At 42.1% G+C, this 15,016-nt stretch overlaps 1 protein-coding gene across 6 annotated transcripts in view; it reads left to right on the top strand.

Moving 5' to 3' along the window:
* dclk2 (doublecortin like kinase 2) overlaps positions 1-15,016 on the top strand; it is a 309,866-nt gene that overhangs the window by 35,348 nt on the left and 259,502 nt on the right. For all 6 annotated transcript variants that reach the window (XM_033017731.1, XM_033017725.1, XM_033017708.1 and 3 more), the window contains exon 2: positions 11,295-11,626. In XM_033017731.1, the coding sequence (XP_032873622.1) occupies positions 11,295-11,626 (332 nt within the window). The remainder of the gene's footprint in view (positions 1-11,294; positions 11,627-15,016) is intronic.

The raw sequence follows: 15,016 nt of genomic DNA, 5'->3' as shown, positions 1-15,016 counted from the left end.
AGAATTATATGTATGTAGGGATGTATTTCATCAGTTATAAATTGACTTGCTCTCCATGAATTCTCGTCTGTAAAACTTCTCACTTTAAATTATACTGAGCAATCTGATGTGCCACTAATTACAATAATCACAACTTCAATGGATCACATCCCCAGGAAAGGTGTGTATGTATCTAGTCTATCATTCTCATCTGCTGTTATTGCATCAGCATAACTATCTCCCGTGAATACATTGTATTATGTTTTTCTGAAGCACAGTGTGTCTAGTGTCAATCACAAACACAAATCTGTCCATATACAAATGAATGCAGAGACTTTAAATGTATTCACCTACTAATATACATTTAATTTGGTACTTTGTTGGAATGCGTAAATTCGGTAGCCACAATTTACAGTACATTTTATTTACTTATTAGGAATAAGTATTCTTCATATTTGTGTCTTTGGTTTAATACCACCTTGCATCCCAACTACTACTTTAGATAAACAATACACTTTTCTCTTGGCTACCATCAGTTTTGAAGTCACAGTCTAATCTTTTATGTTTGAAAAATGATGGATGGTTTGGAAAGAAGGGACTTTTCTTCCTCTATAAATAATGTGGTATACTTTGTACAGCATATACCTAAACAGGCACAGGGTTTAAATTATAAACATCCAAAAATGCAGCAATCACTGTGCTGCATTGAAGGACAACCTGCAAAAGTCCTTAGTTCTTAGAACTAGCAATGATTATGACTCATAAATGTTCCTGCTGAGTTAAAACCCAATTTAAAACTGTGAATATGAAATGCCAAGTTCTTTAAGTAACAGGTGATAATTCAAAAATTTGTAACTGCAAATAAAAGTAAGCAAATTTAGCTTTGTTTTTATTTTTATGAAGGTTAAATTTGCGGACTAAAAAAAGAAGACCAAGGAGTTAGCCTGTTTGAAAATAAATGTGTTGTATTTCGCAGCAGGCAGCACCTTTAAAAGATGTTAATCTATGAATAAGTGTGCTGCAATTGTTGCTATGATACTGGAGCCTTGACATTTGCAATTAGTACAATTGAACAGAGCTGAGGTCTTCAGCCTGAAGAGGGTTATATTTATCTGTAAAGCGTCAACCAGCTGCTGCCAGATAAGCATTTGTTCATTTAATTTTACATTAAAGTTAAACAATTTGTGGGATCGATGGAATATTGTGAACAAAAATAAGATTTATTTTTTTGTCCAGTTACACCTTTGAAGTGATATGATTTAAATTAGTTTAGGTACTTATTGCATTTTGAACAGTGACTTGCTTATCATTAACTGAATATTAACTGTATTCTTACTCCCAAACTGAAAGTCGTAACATCCAATGGAAATTAGTGGCATTAATTTATAAGTTGTCTACCGAACAGATGGAAATGAATCACTTGACTTCACTTTCAGTTAATTCTGCCTTCTCAACTCCCTATTGGCATGCAATATTTATCATCTAAAAGGTTGCGCAGGTGTCTTCTTCCAAGGCTTTCGATACATTGCTCTTAATTTGCCATTAGAAGATGGATAAACAGAATTAATGTCCCTCTGTGCTCTCAAAGACCTACTCCAGTGTGTCACAGAAGTCTGATTGTAATTACTGGGGGGTGGGGAAGAAATGGAGCAAGCATTATTTTTCCAGAGTTTCTACAGTTGCAGAGATCTCTTGTGAATGTCGGCTCCATGCAAACCTTGTTTCTCACAGGATCAGTACTTACCTTGGCCTTAGCCTTTAACCTTACTTGGTGTTAGTTTTCATATTTCAATGTTATCAAGATTCAATTTTGTCAGTACGTATCAGAGATCTAATCCATTCTTTACCAAAATCCCAGATAGCTATATCAAAGGTATCAAAGGTATCAAAGGTATTTTATTAGTCACATTCCCATACACCCAGGTGTAGTGAAGTGAAATGCTTTTTGCCATTTTGCAGCACACAAAAAAAGAATACAGACATAACACCAATGAGAGTCTTAAACACATAGAACATCCCCCCACAATGGCTCCCACCATGAGGGAAGGCACAAAGTCCAGTCCCCAACCCCAGTTCACCCATAGTCTGGCCCATTGAGGCCTCCACAGTTGCCTCTACGGAGGCCCGATGTTCCAGGCCGTTCTCGCCAGGTGATGTTGCTCCGGTGTCGGGAGAGTCCTCCCAGCGGCCTGGGAACCCTGGAACGGCCGCTTCCGCACTGGAGGCCGCGGCTTCCGAAGCCAACAAGGCCGCGCCGGTTGGAGCTCCACAACTGGCTATCTCATCTAGAGATCCCAGGCTCCCGATGTTAAGGTCAGCGCTGCCGCCCGCAGCTCCGCGATGTTGTTCCCGGCGGTCTCAGCTCACCGGAGCTCCAGCGCGGCGACTCAAGCAAGGCATCGCCCGCTCCACGATAGCGCTCCAGCGCTGTGCCGCCGCCGAAGCCGAGGTTCTGGGCGGTCCCCGACAGGAAACGCCGCTCCAGGCCCGCTGGTAGGCCGCGAGGACGGGTCAAAGCTGCAGCCCGGAGAAAAGCTGCCTCTCCGACCAGGTAGGGACCATGAAAGGTAGTTTCCCCCCCCACCCCCCACATAAAAAAAGTCTAGGCCTCCAAACAAAACACTTAACTAACTAAAATAAAAAATAAAAAGATGAAGAGACAGACAGCTGCTGGCAGGGCAGCCGTGCACAGGACAGCGCCCCCTAGTGCACAGGACAGCGCCCCATGACACTTTATAGTCCTTATTCACCCCAGTATTTTCCTTCAATAACCACAGTCTTGATCACACCAAAAAACAACCCTATTTTGTTTCCTTTTTCTTTAATTACCACCCGAGATCTTTCGGTATTTACCTAAATTTTCCTGTATTAGATTAATGTAAATTTTCAAAATTGTATAGGCGGGGGATAAACACCTTCCCAGATAAGCACATTTGTTCACTGATTCCTGCCCAGTACTTGGTGTACCTATGAATCATAAAGTGCCGTTCATTGTTGTCTCTCTAAACTATCTTTTCCTGAAGATGTTTTGCATAAAAATGTGGCACTCTGGCTGCTGACGGGATAATATTTTCTTCACATGCTGTACCTTTTGCGTTTTATCAGTTGGAATGAGAAGTGTGTATCCATCTGCACATTCAGCAACTGAAGGAACCCTACTAGTACTGTTTAGAGGAATTGTCAACTGCACGATAGTTGCTATTTGGTTTGTTTTTACTGTTTGTATGCCATGGTACATTAGGCTGATTCAAGTCATAGATGCTTGCAAGAAGTCTTTTGACATGGGCATTTTGCTAGCTTCATGGTTTCAGCTGACTGATAAAATGAGGTAATATGCAGAGAACAAAATGAGAGAGATGCAGATGTGAGAAAAGGCCCCTCAGCTGAAGGCCATATTGTCCAGAATGATAAATTGCCAATCTGAGCCTCAGTGGATTACATTTTGAGAGACATTGCACTTCCATAAAGCCTTTCAAGAGTTCAAGAGTGTTTTATTGTCATATATGTCCCAGATAGAACAATGAAATTCTTACTTGCTGCAGCACCACAGAATATGAAAACATAGTACATAAACGAGAGGAAAAAAAAGTTCAGTGTGTGTGTGTATACAGATGCACACATACGCAATAAATAAACAATTATAGTGCAATAATAATAGTGTGTTGTAGTTCAGGGCTTTGTTTGTTGTTGTGTTCAATTGCCTGATGGCTGAAGGGAAGAAGCTGTTCCTGAACCTGGACGTTACAGTTTTCAGGCTCCTGTACCTTCTTCTCGATGGCAGTGGTGAAATGAGTGTGTGGCCAGAATGGTGTGGGTCTCTGGTGATGTTGGCTGCCTTATTGAGGCAGCGAGTCCGATAAATCCATTCGATGGTGGGGAGGTCAGAGCCAGTGATGGACTGGGCAGTGGTCACAACATTTTGCAGTCTTTTCTGCTTCTGGACGTTCAACTGTAGCTACAACTTCAGACTGGACTGCCAGTGCCAGTAACGGCCAAGAAGACCATGACTATGTATCTTTATATTTGTGCTCAGCTCTTTCTAGGTTGGAATTGGAGATATTTGCAAATTCATTCAATTTGCAAACTACAGTAGCAAAATGGAGGTCACTGAACATCTCCTTTCAAGAGTTAACTTCATTTCATGCTCTATTTCAAAGACCAGCTGATGGAACATGTTTCTTTCATGAGGAGCCATATGAGATGGCTGGGCGTGGGCAGGAGAATAAGCGTGCGAGAGTGATGCCCAGAGCTCATTTTCTTCCACATCTCCACCATCCATTTTCATCTCTCCCCTTTCCCTGAGTTTCATCCAACTTTTCCTTCCCTCTTCTCTCACCCCTCTCAAACCTCTCCATTGTCACTTTCTCTGTGCTCAGCTCTCCATCTTTCACACCATCTAAGGATCGGTTTCCATCCACCCGCTTCCGCTCTCATCCACCCTGTCATCCATTTGTCTGCTTGCCTACACATTTGCCTACACATTTCAGTTATGTAGCTATTTCTATTAAAAGCAGCCTGGCTATTAACGCTGCCAGTATTTTACCATCACTGAATTCCACACAACAATTCTTGGTATGTGCTGTGCATGACTGGTCTTGTCAATCATGAAACAAGTTGTGGAAGTTGTAAACCTAGATTATATGTAGAGATTGTTGTTTTGGAAGGAACTGCAGATGCTAGTGTAAACCAAAGATGGACATAAAATGCTGGAGCAACTCAGCGGGACAGTCAGCATCTCTGGAGAGAAGGAATGTGTGACATTTCTGGTCAAGATCCTTTTTCAGACCCTAATGAGTGATAGTGATATGCTCTGGAGTATGTGTGCAGTTTACATAAGCAAGATGACGGTATATTGTGTGAATAATATTTTTCCTTCCAATGTTGACCCTTTGTTGAAATAGTCCTGAGGTCAATCTTCTGCTGAAATCAAATTGGGCATCTTGCTAATAACATGGAAGATGGATTGGTGATGTGGGTGGGTAGATAGCAAATTAAAACTAAAAGTGAGGTGATCTTACTGTCATGGGAAAACAATGACCAATGAGATACTAAATAGAGAGGAAGAGTGAAAAATTGGAATAACAATAGATTTAATCCCCAAATTACTGAGCGGTAACTATACAAGGTAATAGCGCACAGAAGTGCGAATAACATAATGGCGTTTATTTCTATCAGAGTAACAATACAAGATCAAAAGGTAATTAAATTTATAGACAATAGGTGCAGGAGTAGGCCGTTCGGCCCTTCGAGCCAGCACCGCCATTCAATGGATCATGGCTGATCATCCCCAATCAGTACCCCGTTCCTGCCTTCTCCCCACATCCCCCGACTCCACTATCTTTAAGAGACCTATCTAGCTCTCTCTTGAAAGTATCCAGAGAACCGGCTTTCACCGCCCTCTGAGGCGGAGAATTCCACAGACTCGCAACTCTCTGTGAGAAAAAGTGTTTCCTCATCTCCGTTCTAAATGGCTTGCCCCTTATTCTTAAATTTATATGGTATTCTGCCTGCATCGTACAGTTCTGATTTTCACACAACTGAAAGGATTTTGTACTTCTGGAGAAAATCTAGTGGAGGTTTAGAAGGCAGTGGGGTTGGGTATGGAGTCATTTGATAGAGGATAGTTGGGATTGGGTGCGAGTGAAGCCAAAGCAGCTGTTCAGAAGATAGAAAGTTCACGTTGCCTTCCTTAAGTCAAGGGAACGTGTGACACCAAATGCTTCCCTGTGAGGCTCAAACATGTGCTTTAGGCCCCCAAGAAAACCAGAGGGATAAATTAGAAACCTATTAATGGAATCTATTCTGGTCCTGAAACTGGTTCACATCTGATTTCCTCTGATGGGAATATCTGATGGTCTCACCCTCTATCCCCTCATGCCACCAACTTTCACTCAGGCATAGGGTTGATGTTTCAGGTTGAATTTTGATGACATCTCAGTATTTAAAACTTAGCCCCATTTCCTTCGTGCATCTACCCTGAGATGATGCACAGAGCGGGCTAACATTGGGGGGTGAAAAAAGCACAATCACTGTAGGTAAACAAATCAAATTTTTAATTTCGTTTTTAGAGGTACATCGTGGAAACAGGCCCTTCGGCCCACTGATTTTGTGTCGACCAGTGATCATCCATGTAGATTGGCTATTTCATACTAGCCAATTATAGTCTGAAGAAGGGTTTCGGCCTGAAACGTTGCCTATTTCCTTCGCTCCATAGATGCTGCTGCACCCGCTGAGTTTCTCCAGCTTTTTTGTGTACCTAGCCAATTATAGTGCTTGTTAGTAGTGACTCCGCCCAGTATGTGCTTTATATTATCAAGAGCTTGCCTACGCTAGTTAGTATGAGTAGCAGCTAGGAAATGTAATGTCTGCAGATCCTTGCTGTAAGTAGATTTAATAAACATGTGTTGTATCTTTATATGTGTTTGCGTCACCTCATTACAACCTATATATTAGTTCTGTTCTACACTAGGGACAATTTACAGAAGCCAATTAACCTACAAACTTGCACGTCTTTGGAATGTGGGAGGAAACTGGAGCACCTGGAGAAAACCCAAGTGGTCACAGGGAGAATGTGCAAACTCTGTACAGACCGCACCTGTAGTCAGGATCGAACCTGGGACTCTGGCACTGTAAGGCAGCAACTCTACCTCTGCGTCACTGTGTCGCCCTTTGATTACTCTCTCATGGCTTCTTCTAGTTGAGGCAATTAACGTCTGATCCAATTAATCCATCAGGAAATATTGAGCATGCTGAGGAGTTTCTCTGGAAAAGGGTGGACCAAGATGGCAGGTTATAAAATTAAATGGATAATCTATGGATGAAAATATATTGTTTCAATATGGCTGTCGAAAAACAGGTCAAAAATAAAATTCAGCTTTCTAGCAAGTCAGATCAGGATTCCATTTGCCATGTACAGGAAGTAGAACCAGTGGATGTGTTGTATCTGGACTTTCAGAAGGCTTTCGACAATGTCCCACATAAGAGATTAGTATACAAACTTAAAGCACACGGTATTGGGGGTTCAGTATTGATGTGGGTAGAGATCTGGCTGGCAGACAGGAAGCAAAGAGTAGGAATAAACGGGTCCTTTTCACAATGGCAGGCAGTGAGTAGTGGGGTACTGCAAGGCTCAGTGCTGGGACCCCAGCTATTTACAATATATATTAATGATTTGGACGAGGGTATTGAATGCAACATTTCCAAGTTTGCGGACGACACGAAGCTGGGGTCTAGGAGGCTGCAAGGTGACTTGGATAGGCTGGGTGAGTGGGCAAATGCATGGCAGATGCAGTATAATGTGGATAGATGTGAGGTTATCCACTTTGGTGACAAAAACAGGAAAGTAGACTATTATCTGAATGGTGGCCGATTAGGAAAAGGGGAGATGCAACGAGACCTGGGTGTCATGGTACACCAGTCATTAAAAGTAGGCAAGGTACACAAAATTGCTGGGGAAACTCAGCGGGTGCAGCAGCATCTATGGAGCGAAGGAAATAGGCGACGTTTCGGGCCGAAACCCTTCTTCAGACTGATGGGGGGGTGGGGAAAGAAAGAAGGAAAAAGGGAGGAGGAGGAGGAGCCCGAGGGCGGGCGGATGGGAGGGTGGGAGGAGACAGCTGGAGGGTGAAGGAAGGGGAGGAGAAAGCACGGGCTAGCCAAATTGGGAGAATTCAATGTTGATGCCATAAGGACGCAAGGACCCCAGACGGAATATGAGGTGCTGTTCCTCCAATTTCCGCTGTTGCTCACTCTGGCAATGGAGGAGACCCAGGACAGAGAGGTCGGATTGGGAATGGGAGGGGGAGTTGAAGTGCTGAGCCACCGGGAGGTCAGGTAGGTTATTCCAGACCATTAAAAGTAGGCATGCAGGTGCAGCAGGCAGTGAAGAAAGCGAATGGTATGTTAGCATTCATAGCAAAAGGATTTGAGTATAGAAGCAGGGAGGTTCTACTGGAGTTGTACAGGGTCTTGGTGAGACCACATCTGGAGTATTGCGTACAGTTTTGGGCTCCTAATCTGAGGAAAGACATTCTTGCCATAGAGGGAGTACAGAGAAGGTTCACCAGACTGATTCCTGGGATGTCAGGACTTTCATATGAAGAAAGACTGGATAGACTCGGCTTGTACTTGCTAGAATTTAGAAGATTGAGGGGGGATCTTATAGAAACTTACAAAATTCTTAAGGGGTTGGACAGGCTAGATGCAGGAAGATTGTTCCCGATGTTGGGGAAGTCCAGAACAAGGGGTCACAGTTTAAGGATAAGGGGGAAATCTTTTAGGACCGAGATGAGGAAAACATTTTTCACCCAGAGAGTGGTGAATCTCTGGAATTCTCTGCCACAGAAGGTAGTTGAGGCCAGTTCATTGGCTATATTTAAGAGGGAGTTAAATGTGGCCCTTGTGGCTAAAGGGATCAGGGGGTATGGAGAGAAGGCAGGTACAGGATACTGAGTTGGATGATCAATCATGATCATATTGAATGGCGGTGCAGTCTCGAAGGGCCGAATGGCCTACTCCTGCACCTATTTTCTATGTTTCTATGAATAGCCATTCAAACCTCTTGCAGATAGTTCTAAGCATAACAATTCCTGATACTGTAAAAGCGATAGCACTGAGCAAAGAGGGTGTTGCACTTTAGCAGCGAGCTTGCGTAGAAGCAAAACTGGTTAAGGTTTGAGTGGTTCATTAATAACAATTAAAGGAGACAGGCAAAGTGGACGGCAATGATACAGCAGTCATTTTTTTCCTTGGGAAAATAGGACAAATATGTTATAACACCTGGTTAAATTATATAACACGCCTAATGAATTGCTTTCAGATAGCAAGAATATTTTTGAATTGTCAACTTTCATGTGTCATCTTCCTGAGTCACTTGAACATTTCTGCTTGATTTCTAGTTTGAAGAATACCTCGTCTCAATATGGAACTATTCTTTTAGAACTTAAAGATAGTCATTCAATAAACCCAGAAATGATAAGGTCAAGAAAGCACACCAATACTACTTTCTCTGAAGGCTAAGGACATTCCCCAATGACTTACCAATTTCTACAGATGCACCCTAAAAACCATCGGATTGGGATGCACAGCTTGATTTGGCAACTGCTCTGCCCAAGATTGCAAGAAACTGCAGAGTTGTGGACTCTCCCTTCCACATCTCTATCAAATCCATCTATACTTCACTCAGGAAAGCAGCCAATATTATCAAGGACCATTTGCATCCCCTCTCCTGTCAGGTAAAAGAATCAAAAGCTTGAAAGCACTTAACACCAGATTCAAGAATGACTTCTGCTACGCTGTTTCAGACTCTTGGCCGGACATCTCATATGTTAAGGATGTATTCCCAATCTTCCAATCTATCTCATTGAGATCTTTGCACATTTTCTTAAATCTGCATTCTCCATAACTATAACACTATGTTCAGCACTCTGTTTATTTTCTCTTTTGCACTAGCTGTACTTAAATGAGGTAACATTTAGGTTCAATGAGAATAATGCAGTCAGAGTAGTGTACATGGGTTTTCAGAAGCATAGGATATAGTGCCACATAGTAGGCAATTTAGCAAAGTTGGACTACATGGAATTTATAGCATAGATATGAAGTTTGCCAAGTAACGGAAAACACAGGATTGTGATAAACGGTTGTTTCTCGGAGTGGGTGAAGGTGAATAGTGGTATTTGCCTCCAGAATGTTTCTACTTTTGATCGACATTAATTATCTAGATTTGTCCGTGCAAGCTACAACTTATAAAATTGTAGATGATACAAAACCAGGCACTATGGTAAACTGTGGGAAGGACAGTGATAGATTACAGATTGGTGGAATGAACAGATTGGGTGAGTGAGCAAACACTTGGGAGCTGAGTTATAATGTGTGCATAGAAATATGACCTGATGCATTTCAGTAGGATGATAGAGGGTGGGCAATTTAGGATTCAGGAGTAAAACACAAACTACTGGAATAATTCAGTGGGTCAGGCGGCATCTCTGGAGGACATGGATAGGCGACATTTCAGGTTGGGATATGCGATACTGCCCTAAGTACAGGGATGCAAGTATATGTGTTGAGTATTAATTGAAAGTGGCAAAGCAGGTTGAGGAAGTGGTTTTCAAGGCATTCTCATTTATGGGTTTTATCAATAGACAGATGGAGTTTAAATGTAGGGAAGTAAACTTTAATAAAACACTGATCTGGCCTCAACTGCAGTGTTGCATTCAGTTCTAATCACCACATTATAGGAAGGCAAGAGAGGGTCCATAAAGATTTATGAGAATGATTCCTGGATTAGAGGCTAGATTTATATTAGAAGGGCTAAGAGTGTTTTCTGTACGGAAAAGGCGGAGAAGGAAACTTGGTGAATATAAGGGATGATGGGTCTGCAGAGAATAGATAATGGGATACTGTTCCTTTGATAAATTGGTCAAGGACTAGATGTCATGGGCATAAAATAAAAAGAAAGAGAATTGAGAGAACATGAAGAAAAACAAAAGAAGGGTCTCGACCTGAAACGTCACCTATTCATTTTCTCCAGAGATGCTACCTGACCTGCTGAGTTACTATATAATACCAACTTTTTGTGCCTGTCTTCAGTTTAAATCATCATCTGCAGTTCCTCTCTACACAATTGATTGCCATGTATTGTTGGAATCTGGATTGCACTGTCAGCAGTGGTATCAAAGACAGGTTCCATTGTGTTCTTTAAGACGGTAGTGAAGGAAAACTTAATCCCATGGAGAAAGGGGTAGTGGGTGAAACTAGAGAGCTATTCCGGTAGAGAGTCTTCATGGATAAGATGGATTGAATTACCTCCTCCCGTGCTGTAACGATTCTACGAAAACAACCTATTGTAAGATGAGAAAAACATTTTTCACACAGAGAGTGGTGAATCTGTGGAATTCTCTGCCACAGAAGGTAGTTGAGGCCAGTTCATTGGCTATATTTAAGAGGGAGTTAGATGTGGCCCTTGTGGCTAAAGGGATCAGGGGGTATGGAGAGAAGGCAGGTACAGGATACTGAGTTGGATGATCAGCCATGATCATATTGAATGGCAGTGCAGGCTCGAAGGGCCGAATGGCCTACTCCTGCACCTATTTTCTATGTTTCTATATATTGCTCAGAATGTAAAAAGATCATATTAATACAAGTACACTGCATTCAATGAAATCTTCAAACGTTCTCTCTTGTGTCTTGTGTTTCCTAAACATATACTTTTTTCTATTGTACTGAATGTCGAGTGTCACAAAGGATAATTTATTGATAGAATCAAAATTATAATAATACTGAAATTGTCATTAAAATCATTCCTCTTTTTTAAACAGGTGAAAGCTATGTCTGTGCATCCAATGAACCATTCCGTAAAGTGGACTATGCTAAGAATGTTAATCCAAACTGGTCTGTCAACATCAAGTCAGGATCATCCCGCTCCCTCTCATCACTGACAATAAGGGGTGAAGGAAAAGACACCAAGGATTTTGTCAGGCCTAAACTGGTGACGGTTATCCGTAGTGGTGTAAAACCACGCAAAGCAGTAAGGATACTTCTGAACAAGAAGACGGCACATTCATTCGAACAGGTTTTAAATGACATTACAGAAGCCATAAAGTTAGATTCTGGTGCAGTCAGAAGGCTCTACACACTTGATGGAAAGCAGGTAGGCAACAATGACATCTCCTTTCAAAACTTTTGATCGTACAATCTTTATTGCAAGCTTTGCAAACACTTTAATGATGCAGTAAGGACCTTTCCAGTTCTATGTACTATGCATGTGAAGGTCGGAAAGTTAGACTTTGAACCAGACAATCGAGGAACACCCGTTTTTATACGCAGAGGTAAGCCTGCAATCCTTCACTGTTGGCATATTGCAGTCCCTTGAAATTGGCCACCCCACATTGAATTTTCTGTGAGAAGTACCCATATAAAAGGAAGTGTCGGTTGCAAGAGCCAAACCCTCACTAGAAAAGACCCTCACTCGAAAAATCATCCACACATTTATCTCCTCAAGCCTAGATTACTGCAACTCTCTCTACACTGGCATCAGCCAATCTTCCCTGTCCCGCCTGCAACTGGTCCAAAACGCCGCAGCGCGACTCCTGACGGGCACCCGAAAAAGGGACCACATCATCCCGACCACTGGCTCCCTGTGCGGTTCCGTATACATTTCAAGACCCTCCTCTATGTCTACAAAGCCCTCAATGGGCTTGCCCCCTCCTACATTAAAAGTCTTCTCACCCACCACTCCACCTCCAGGTCCCTCAGATCGGCCGACTTGGGACTGCTGAATATCCCACGGTCTAGGCATAAGCTTAGGGGCGACCGCGCCTTTGTGGTTGCAGCTCCTAGACTGTGGAACAGCATCCCCCTTCCCATCAGAACTGTCCCCTCCATCGACTCCTTTAAGTCAAGACTAAAAACTTATCTGTACTCCCAAGCCTTTCCTGACGTCCATTGAGCGAGGGCTATATGTATATATGTATGTAGTTTGTTTGTTTATACTATTCTTATAACAAATGTAAAGCACTTTGGCCAACGAGAGTTGTTTTTTATATGTGCTATATAAATAAATGTGACTTGACTTGTGACTAGAAATATCTCTAAATTGTTGTAGAATTATGGATAAAGTCATTCTTCCTGGAGATTGATTCATTTAACATTTGATCATCATACAACAATTGATATTGCTGAATTACATGTTATTTAATCACTTCCTATGCATTGCATGATCTATACAAATAGAGACCGTTTTTCCCCTGAGCTGCTGTGAGTGAGAGACGAACTACATGTTGCGTTATTGGAAACTCTAACAGTGCATCTCTAGTTCCTTCGATGTTTTAGATTATTGTGCTTTAATACCCAACCTTTCAGAGGATCTAAGGATAGATTCTCCATTTAAATATGGGGAAATGTTAGCTTGTCTGTGACACAATGCAACAGAACTAACATTACAAACTTGTCAATGAGATTTGTCAATTGAAGATGCAAGAGAGGGCAAATGCTGGAACCTTGAGGGAAAAAAAACAAAATGGTGGAGGAACTCAGCAAGGTATGCAGGTATGGATAGATGGCAGTTTGGGTCCAGAGTAAACATCCGATTGATGGTGTAAGTGGGCGAAGGCTTCCCTATAGGTTGGGGGCAGCACAAGATCTGGCGAGTGATAGGTAGATGCAGGTCAAAGAGATTAGCAGATGAGTGGAGTAAGTGACAAAGTCTAGAGATGATAGGGAGACAAAAGGGATGTCAGATAAGGAAAGAAGAACAGTGAAATATAAAGTCGGCAGGAGGAGTAAGAGTGGAAGTGGATGGGAGGACAAAAGGGGAATTGGAAATCCTAGTTGGGAAGGGTGGGAGATGAGCGTAAGGAGGACGGGATAAGAACAGTGTCACAGGGATGCTGGGGAAAATGTGTGTGCATCAGGGGGAGGAGTGAAGGGCGGGAAGAGAACTGGGCTGGTTTACTTAAAATTGGAGAGTTCAATCTTCAGACATTTAGGACTCAAGTAGAACATGAGGTGTGTTTATTCCAGTTTGCCTCAATCTGGCAATGACCAAGGACAGAAAGATCGGTATGGGAATGTAAAAGTGAATTTAAAAGGTTAGCTACCAGGAGCTGCAGCGGATATAGTGCAAGAGTTTGGCAAAATGGTCATCTGTTCTGTTCAGAACAAACAAAATCCAGTACCAATGGTCTGAGGGGTGATGGGCTGCATTATGCCGACATTGCCAACACTTATGATCAGCGGTTCAAGAATTATTTTTAATGAAGCCATTGGACAAAGGATTAGATGTTAAGGTTAGATTTTCTAGTTATTTTACTTTTATTTAATGTGTTGAATTATTAGATTAGACGGGTTCATGGATAGGACATGTTTGGAGGGATATGGACCAAACACATGTAGGTGGGACTAGTCTACCTGGGCCAATGTGGGCAAGTTGGGCCAAAGTGCCTGTTTCCACACTGTATGACTATTAATTTCAGTGTAATTTTATATTTTAATAAATGTTAGTGATTTTATTTAAATGTTCAGTTTTAATGTGCTGTAAATGCTAATCAGCAATAATTATAAACTTGCATAACAATAACGGAAAATAAGTGTTTAAGAAGGAACTGCAGATGCTGGAAAATCGAAGGTACAGCATCTATGGAGCGAAGGAAAAAGGCAACGTTTCGGGCCAAAATCCTTCTTCAGTCTGAAGAAGGGTTTCGGCCCGAAACGTTGCCTTTTTCCTTCGCTCCATAGATGCTGCTGCACCCGCTGAGTTTCTCCAGCTTTTTTGTGTACGGAAAATAAGTGGTTGGTTATCTCTGTGGATTCAGTGGACCAAAGGCTTCTGTTTCTGACTGTGAGAAAATGTAAGAAATGTTCAGCAGGTCAGCCAGCACCTGTGAAAAGTGAAACAGAGTTAACATTTCAGATCAGAAATTCTTCATCAGAATTGGAACAGAGAGAAAGCAAATTAGTTTTAAGTAACAGAGTAGGTGAGGAGAGGGAAGGATAGAAAGAACAAAGAGAACATCTCTGAGTGTGGCCAGTAATGCTACAGGGGTCATCCAGTAGATGGAGAGTGAGAAAATGAACAAAAGCTAAGGAGTGAGAGAGTGAAAAAACAAAGCAACATGTGAGAACAAATTGCAGGACTGAAGGACATACCTAGCAGTTGAATGCTTGTGGAGAGAGAAAGAGAGCTTGTATCACAAAATGATGATTTATATGGGAAGTTTTGGTGCAGATAATGCAGGGAGATACCTGAAGTTGTTGGATTTGGTTCATTTGCCTGGACAGAGGACAAGATACTATACTTGAATAGGGGATTTGAGTTTAGGAACAAGGAGGTCCTACTGCAGTTGTACAGGGCCCTGGTGAGACCGCACCTGGAGTATTGTGTGCAGTTTTGGTCGCCTAATTTGAGGAAGACCATTATTGCTATTGAGGGAGTGCAGCGTAGTTAATTCCCGGGATGGCGGAACTGACATATGATGAAATAATGGGTTGACTGGGCTTGTATTCACTTGAATTTAGAAGGATGAGAGGGTATCTTATAGAA

This window comes from Amblyraja radiata, chromosome 1 (genome assembly GCF_010909765.2).
Source record: "Amblyraja radiata isolate CabotCenter1 chromosome 1, sAmbRad1.1.pri, whole genome shotgun sequence".
NCBI classification, from domain to species: Eukaryota; Metazoa; Chordata; class Chondrichthyes; order Rajiformes; family Rajidae; genus Amblyraja; species Amblyraja radiata.
Note: the sequence above shows the minus strand (reverse complement) of the source record. Positions and strands in the feature narration are given on the sequence as shown.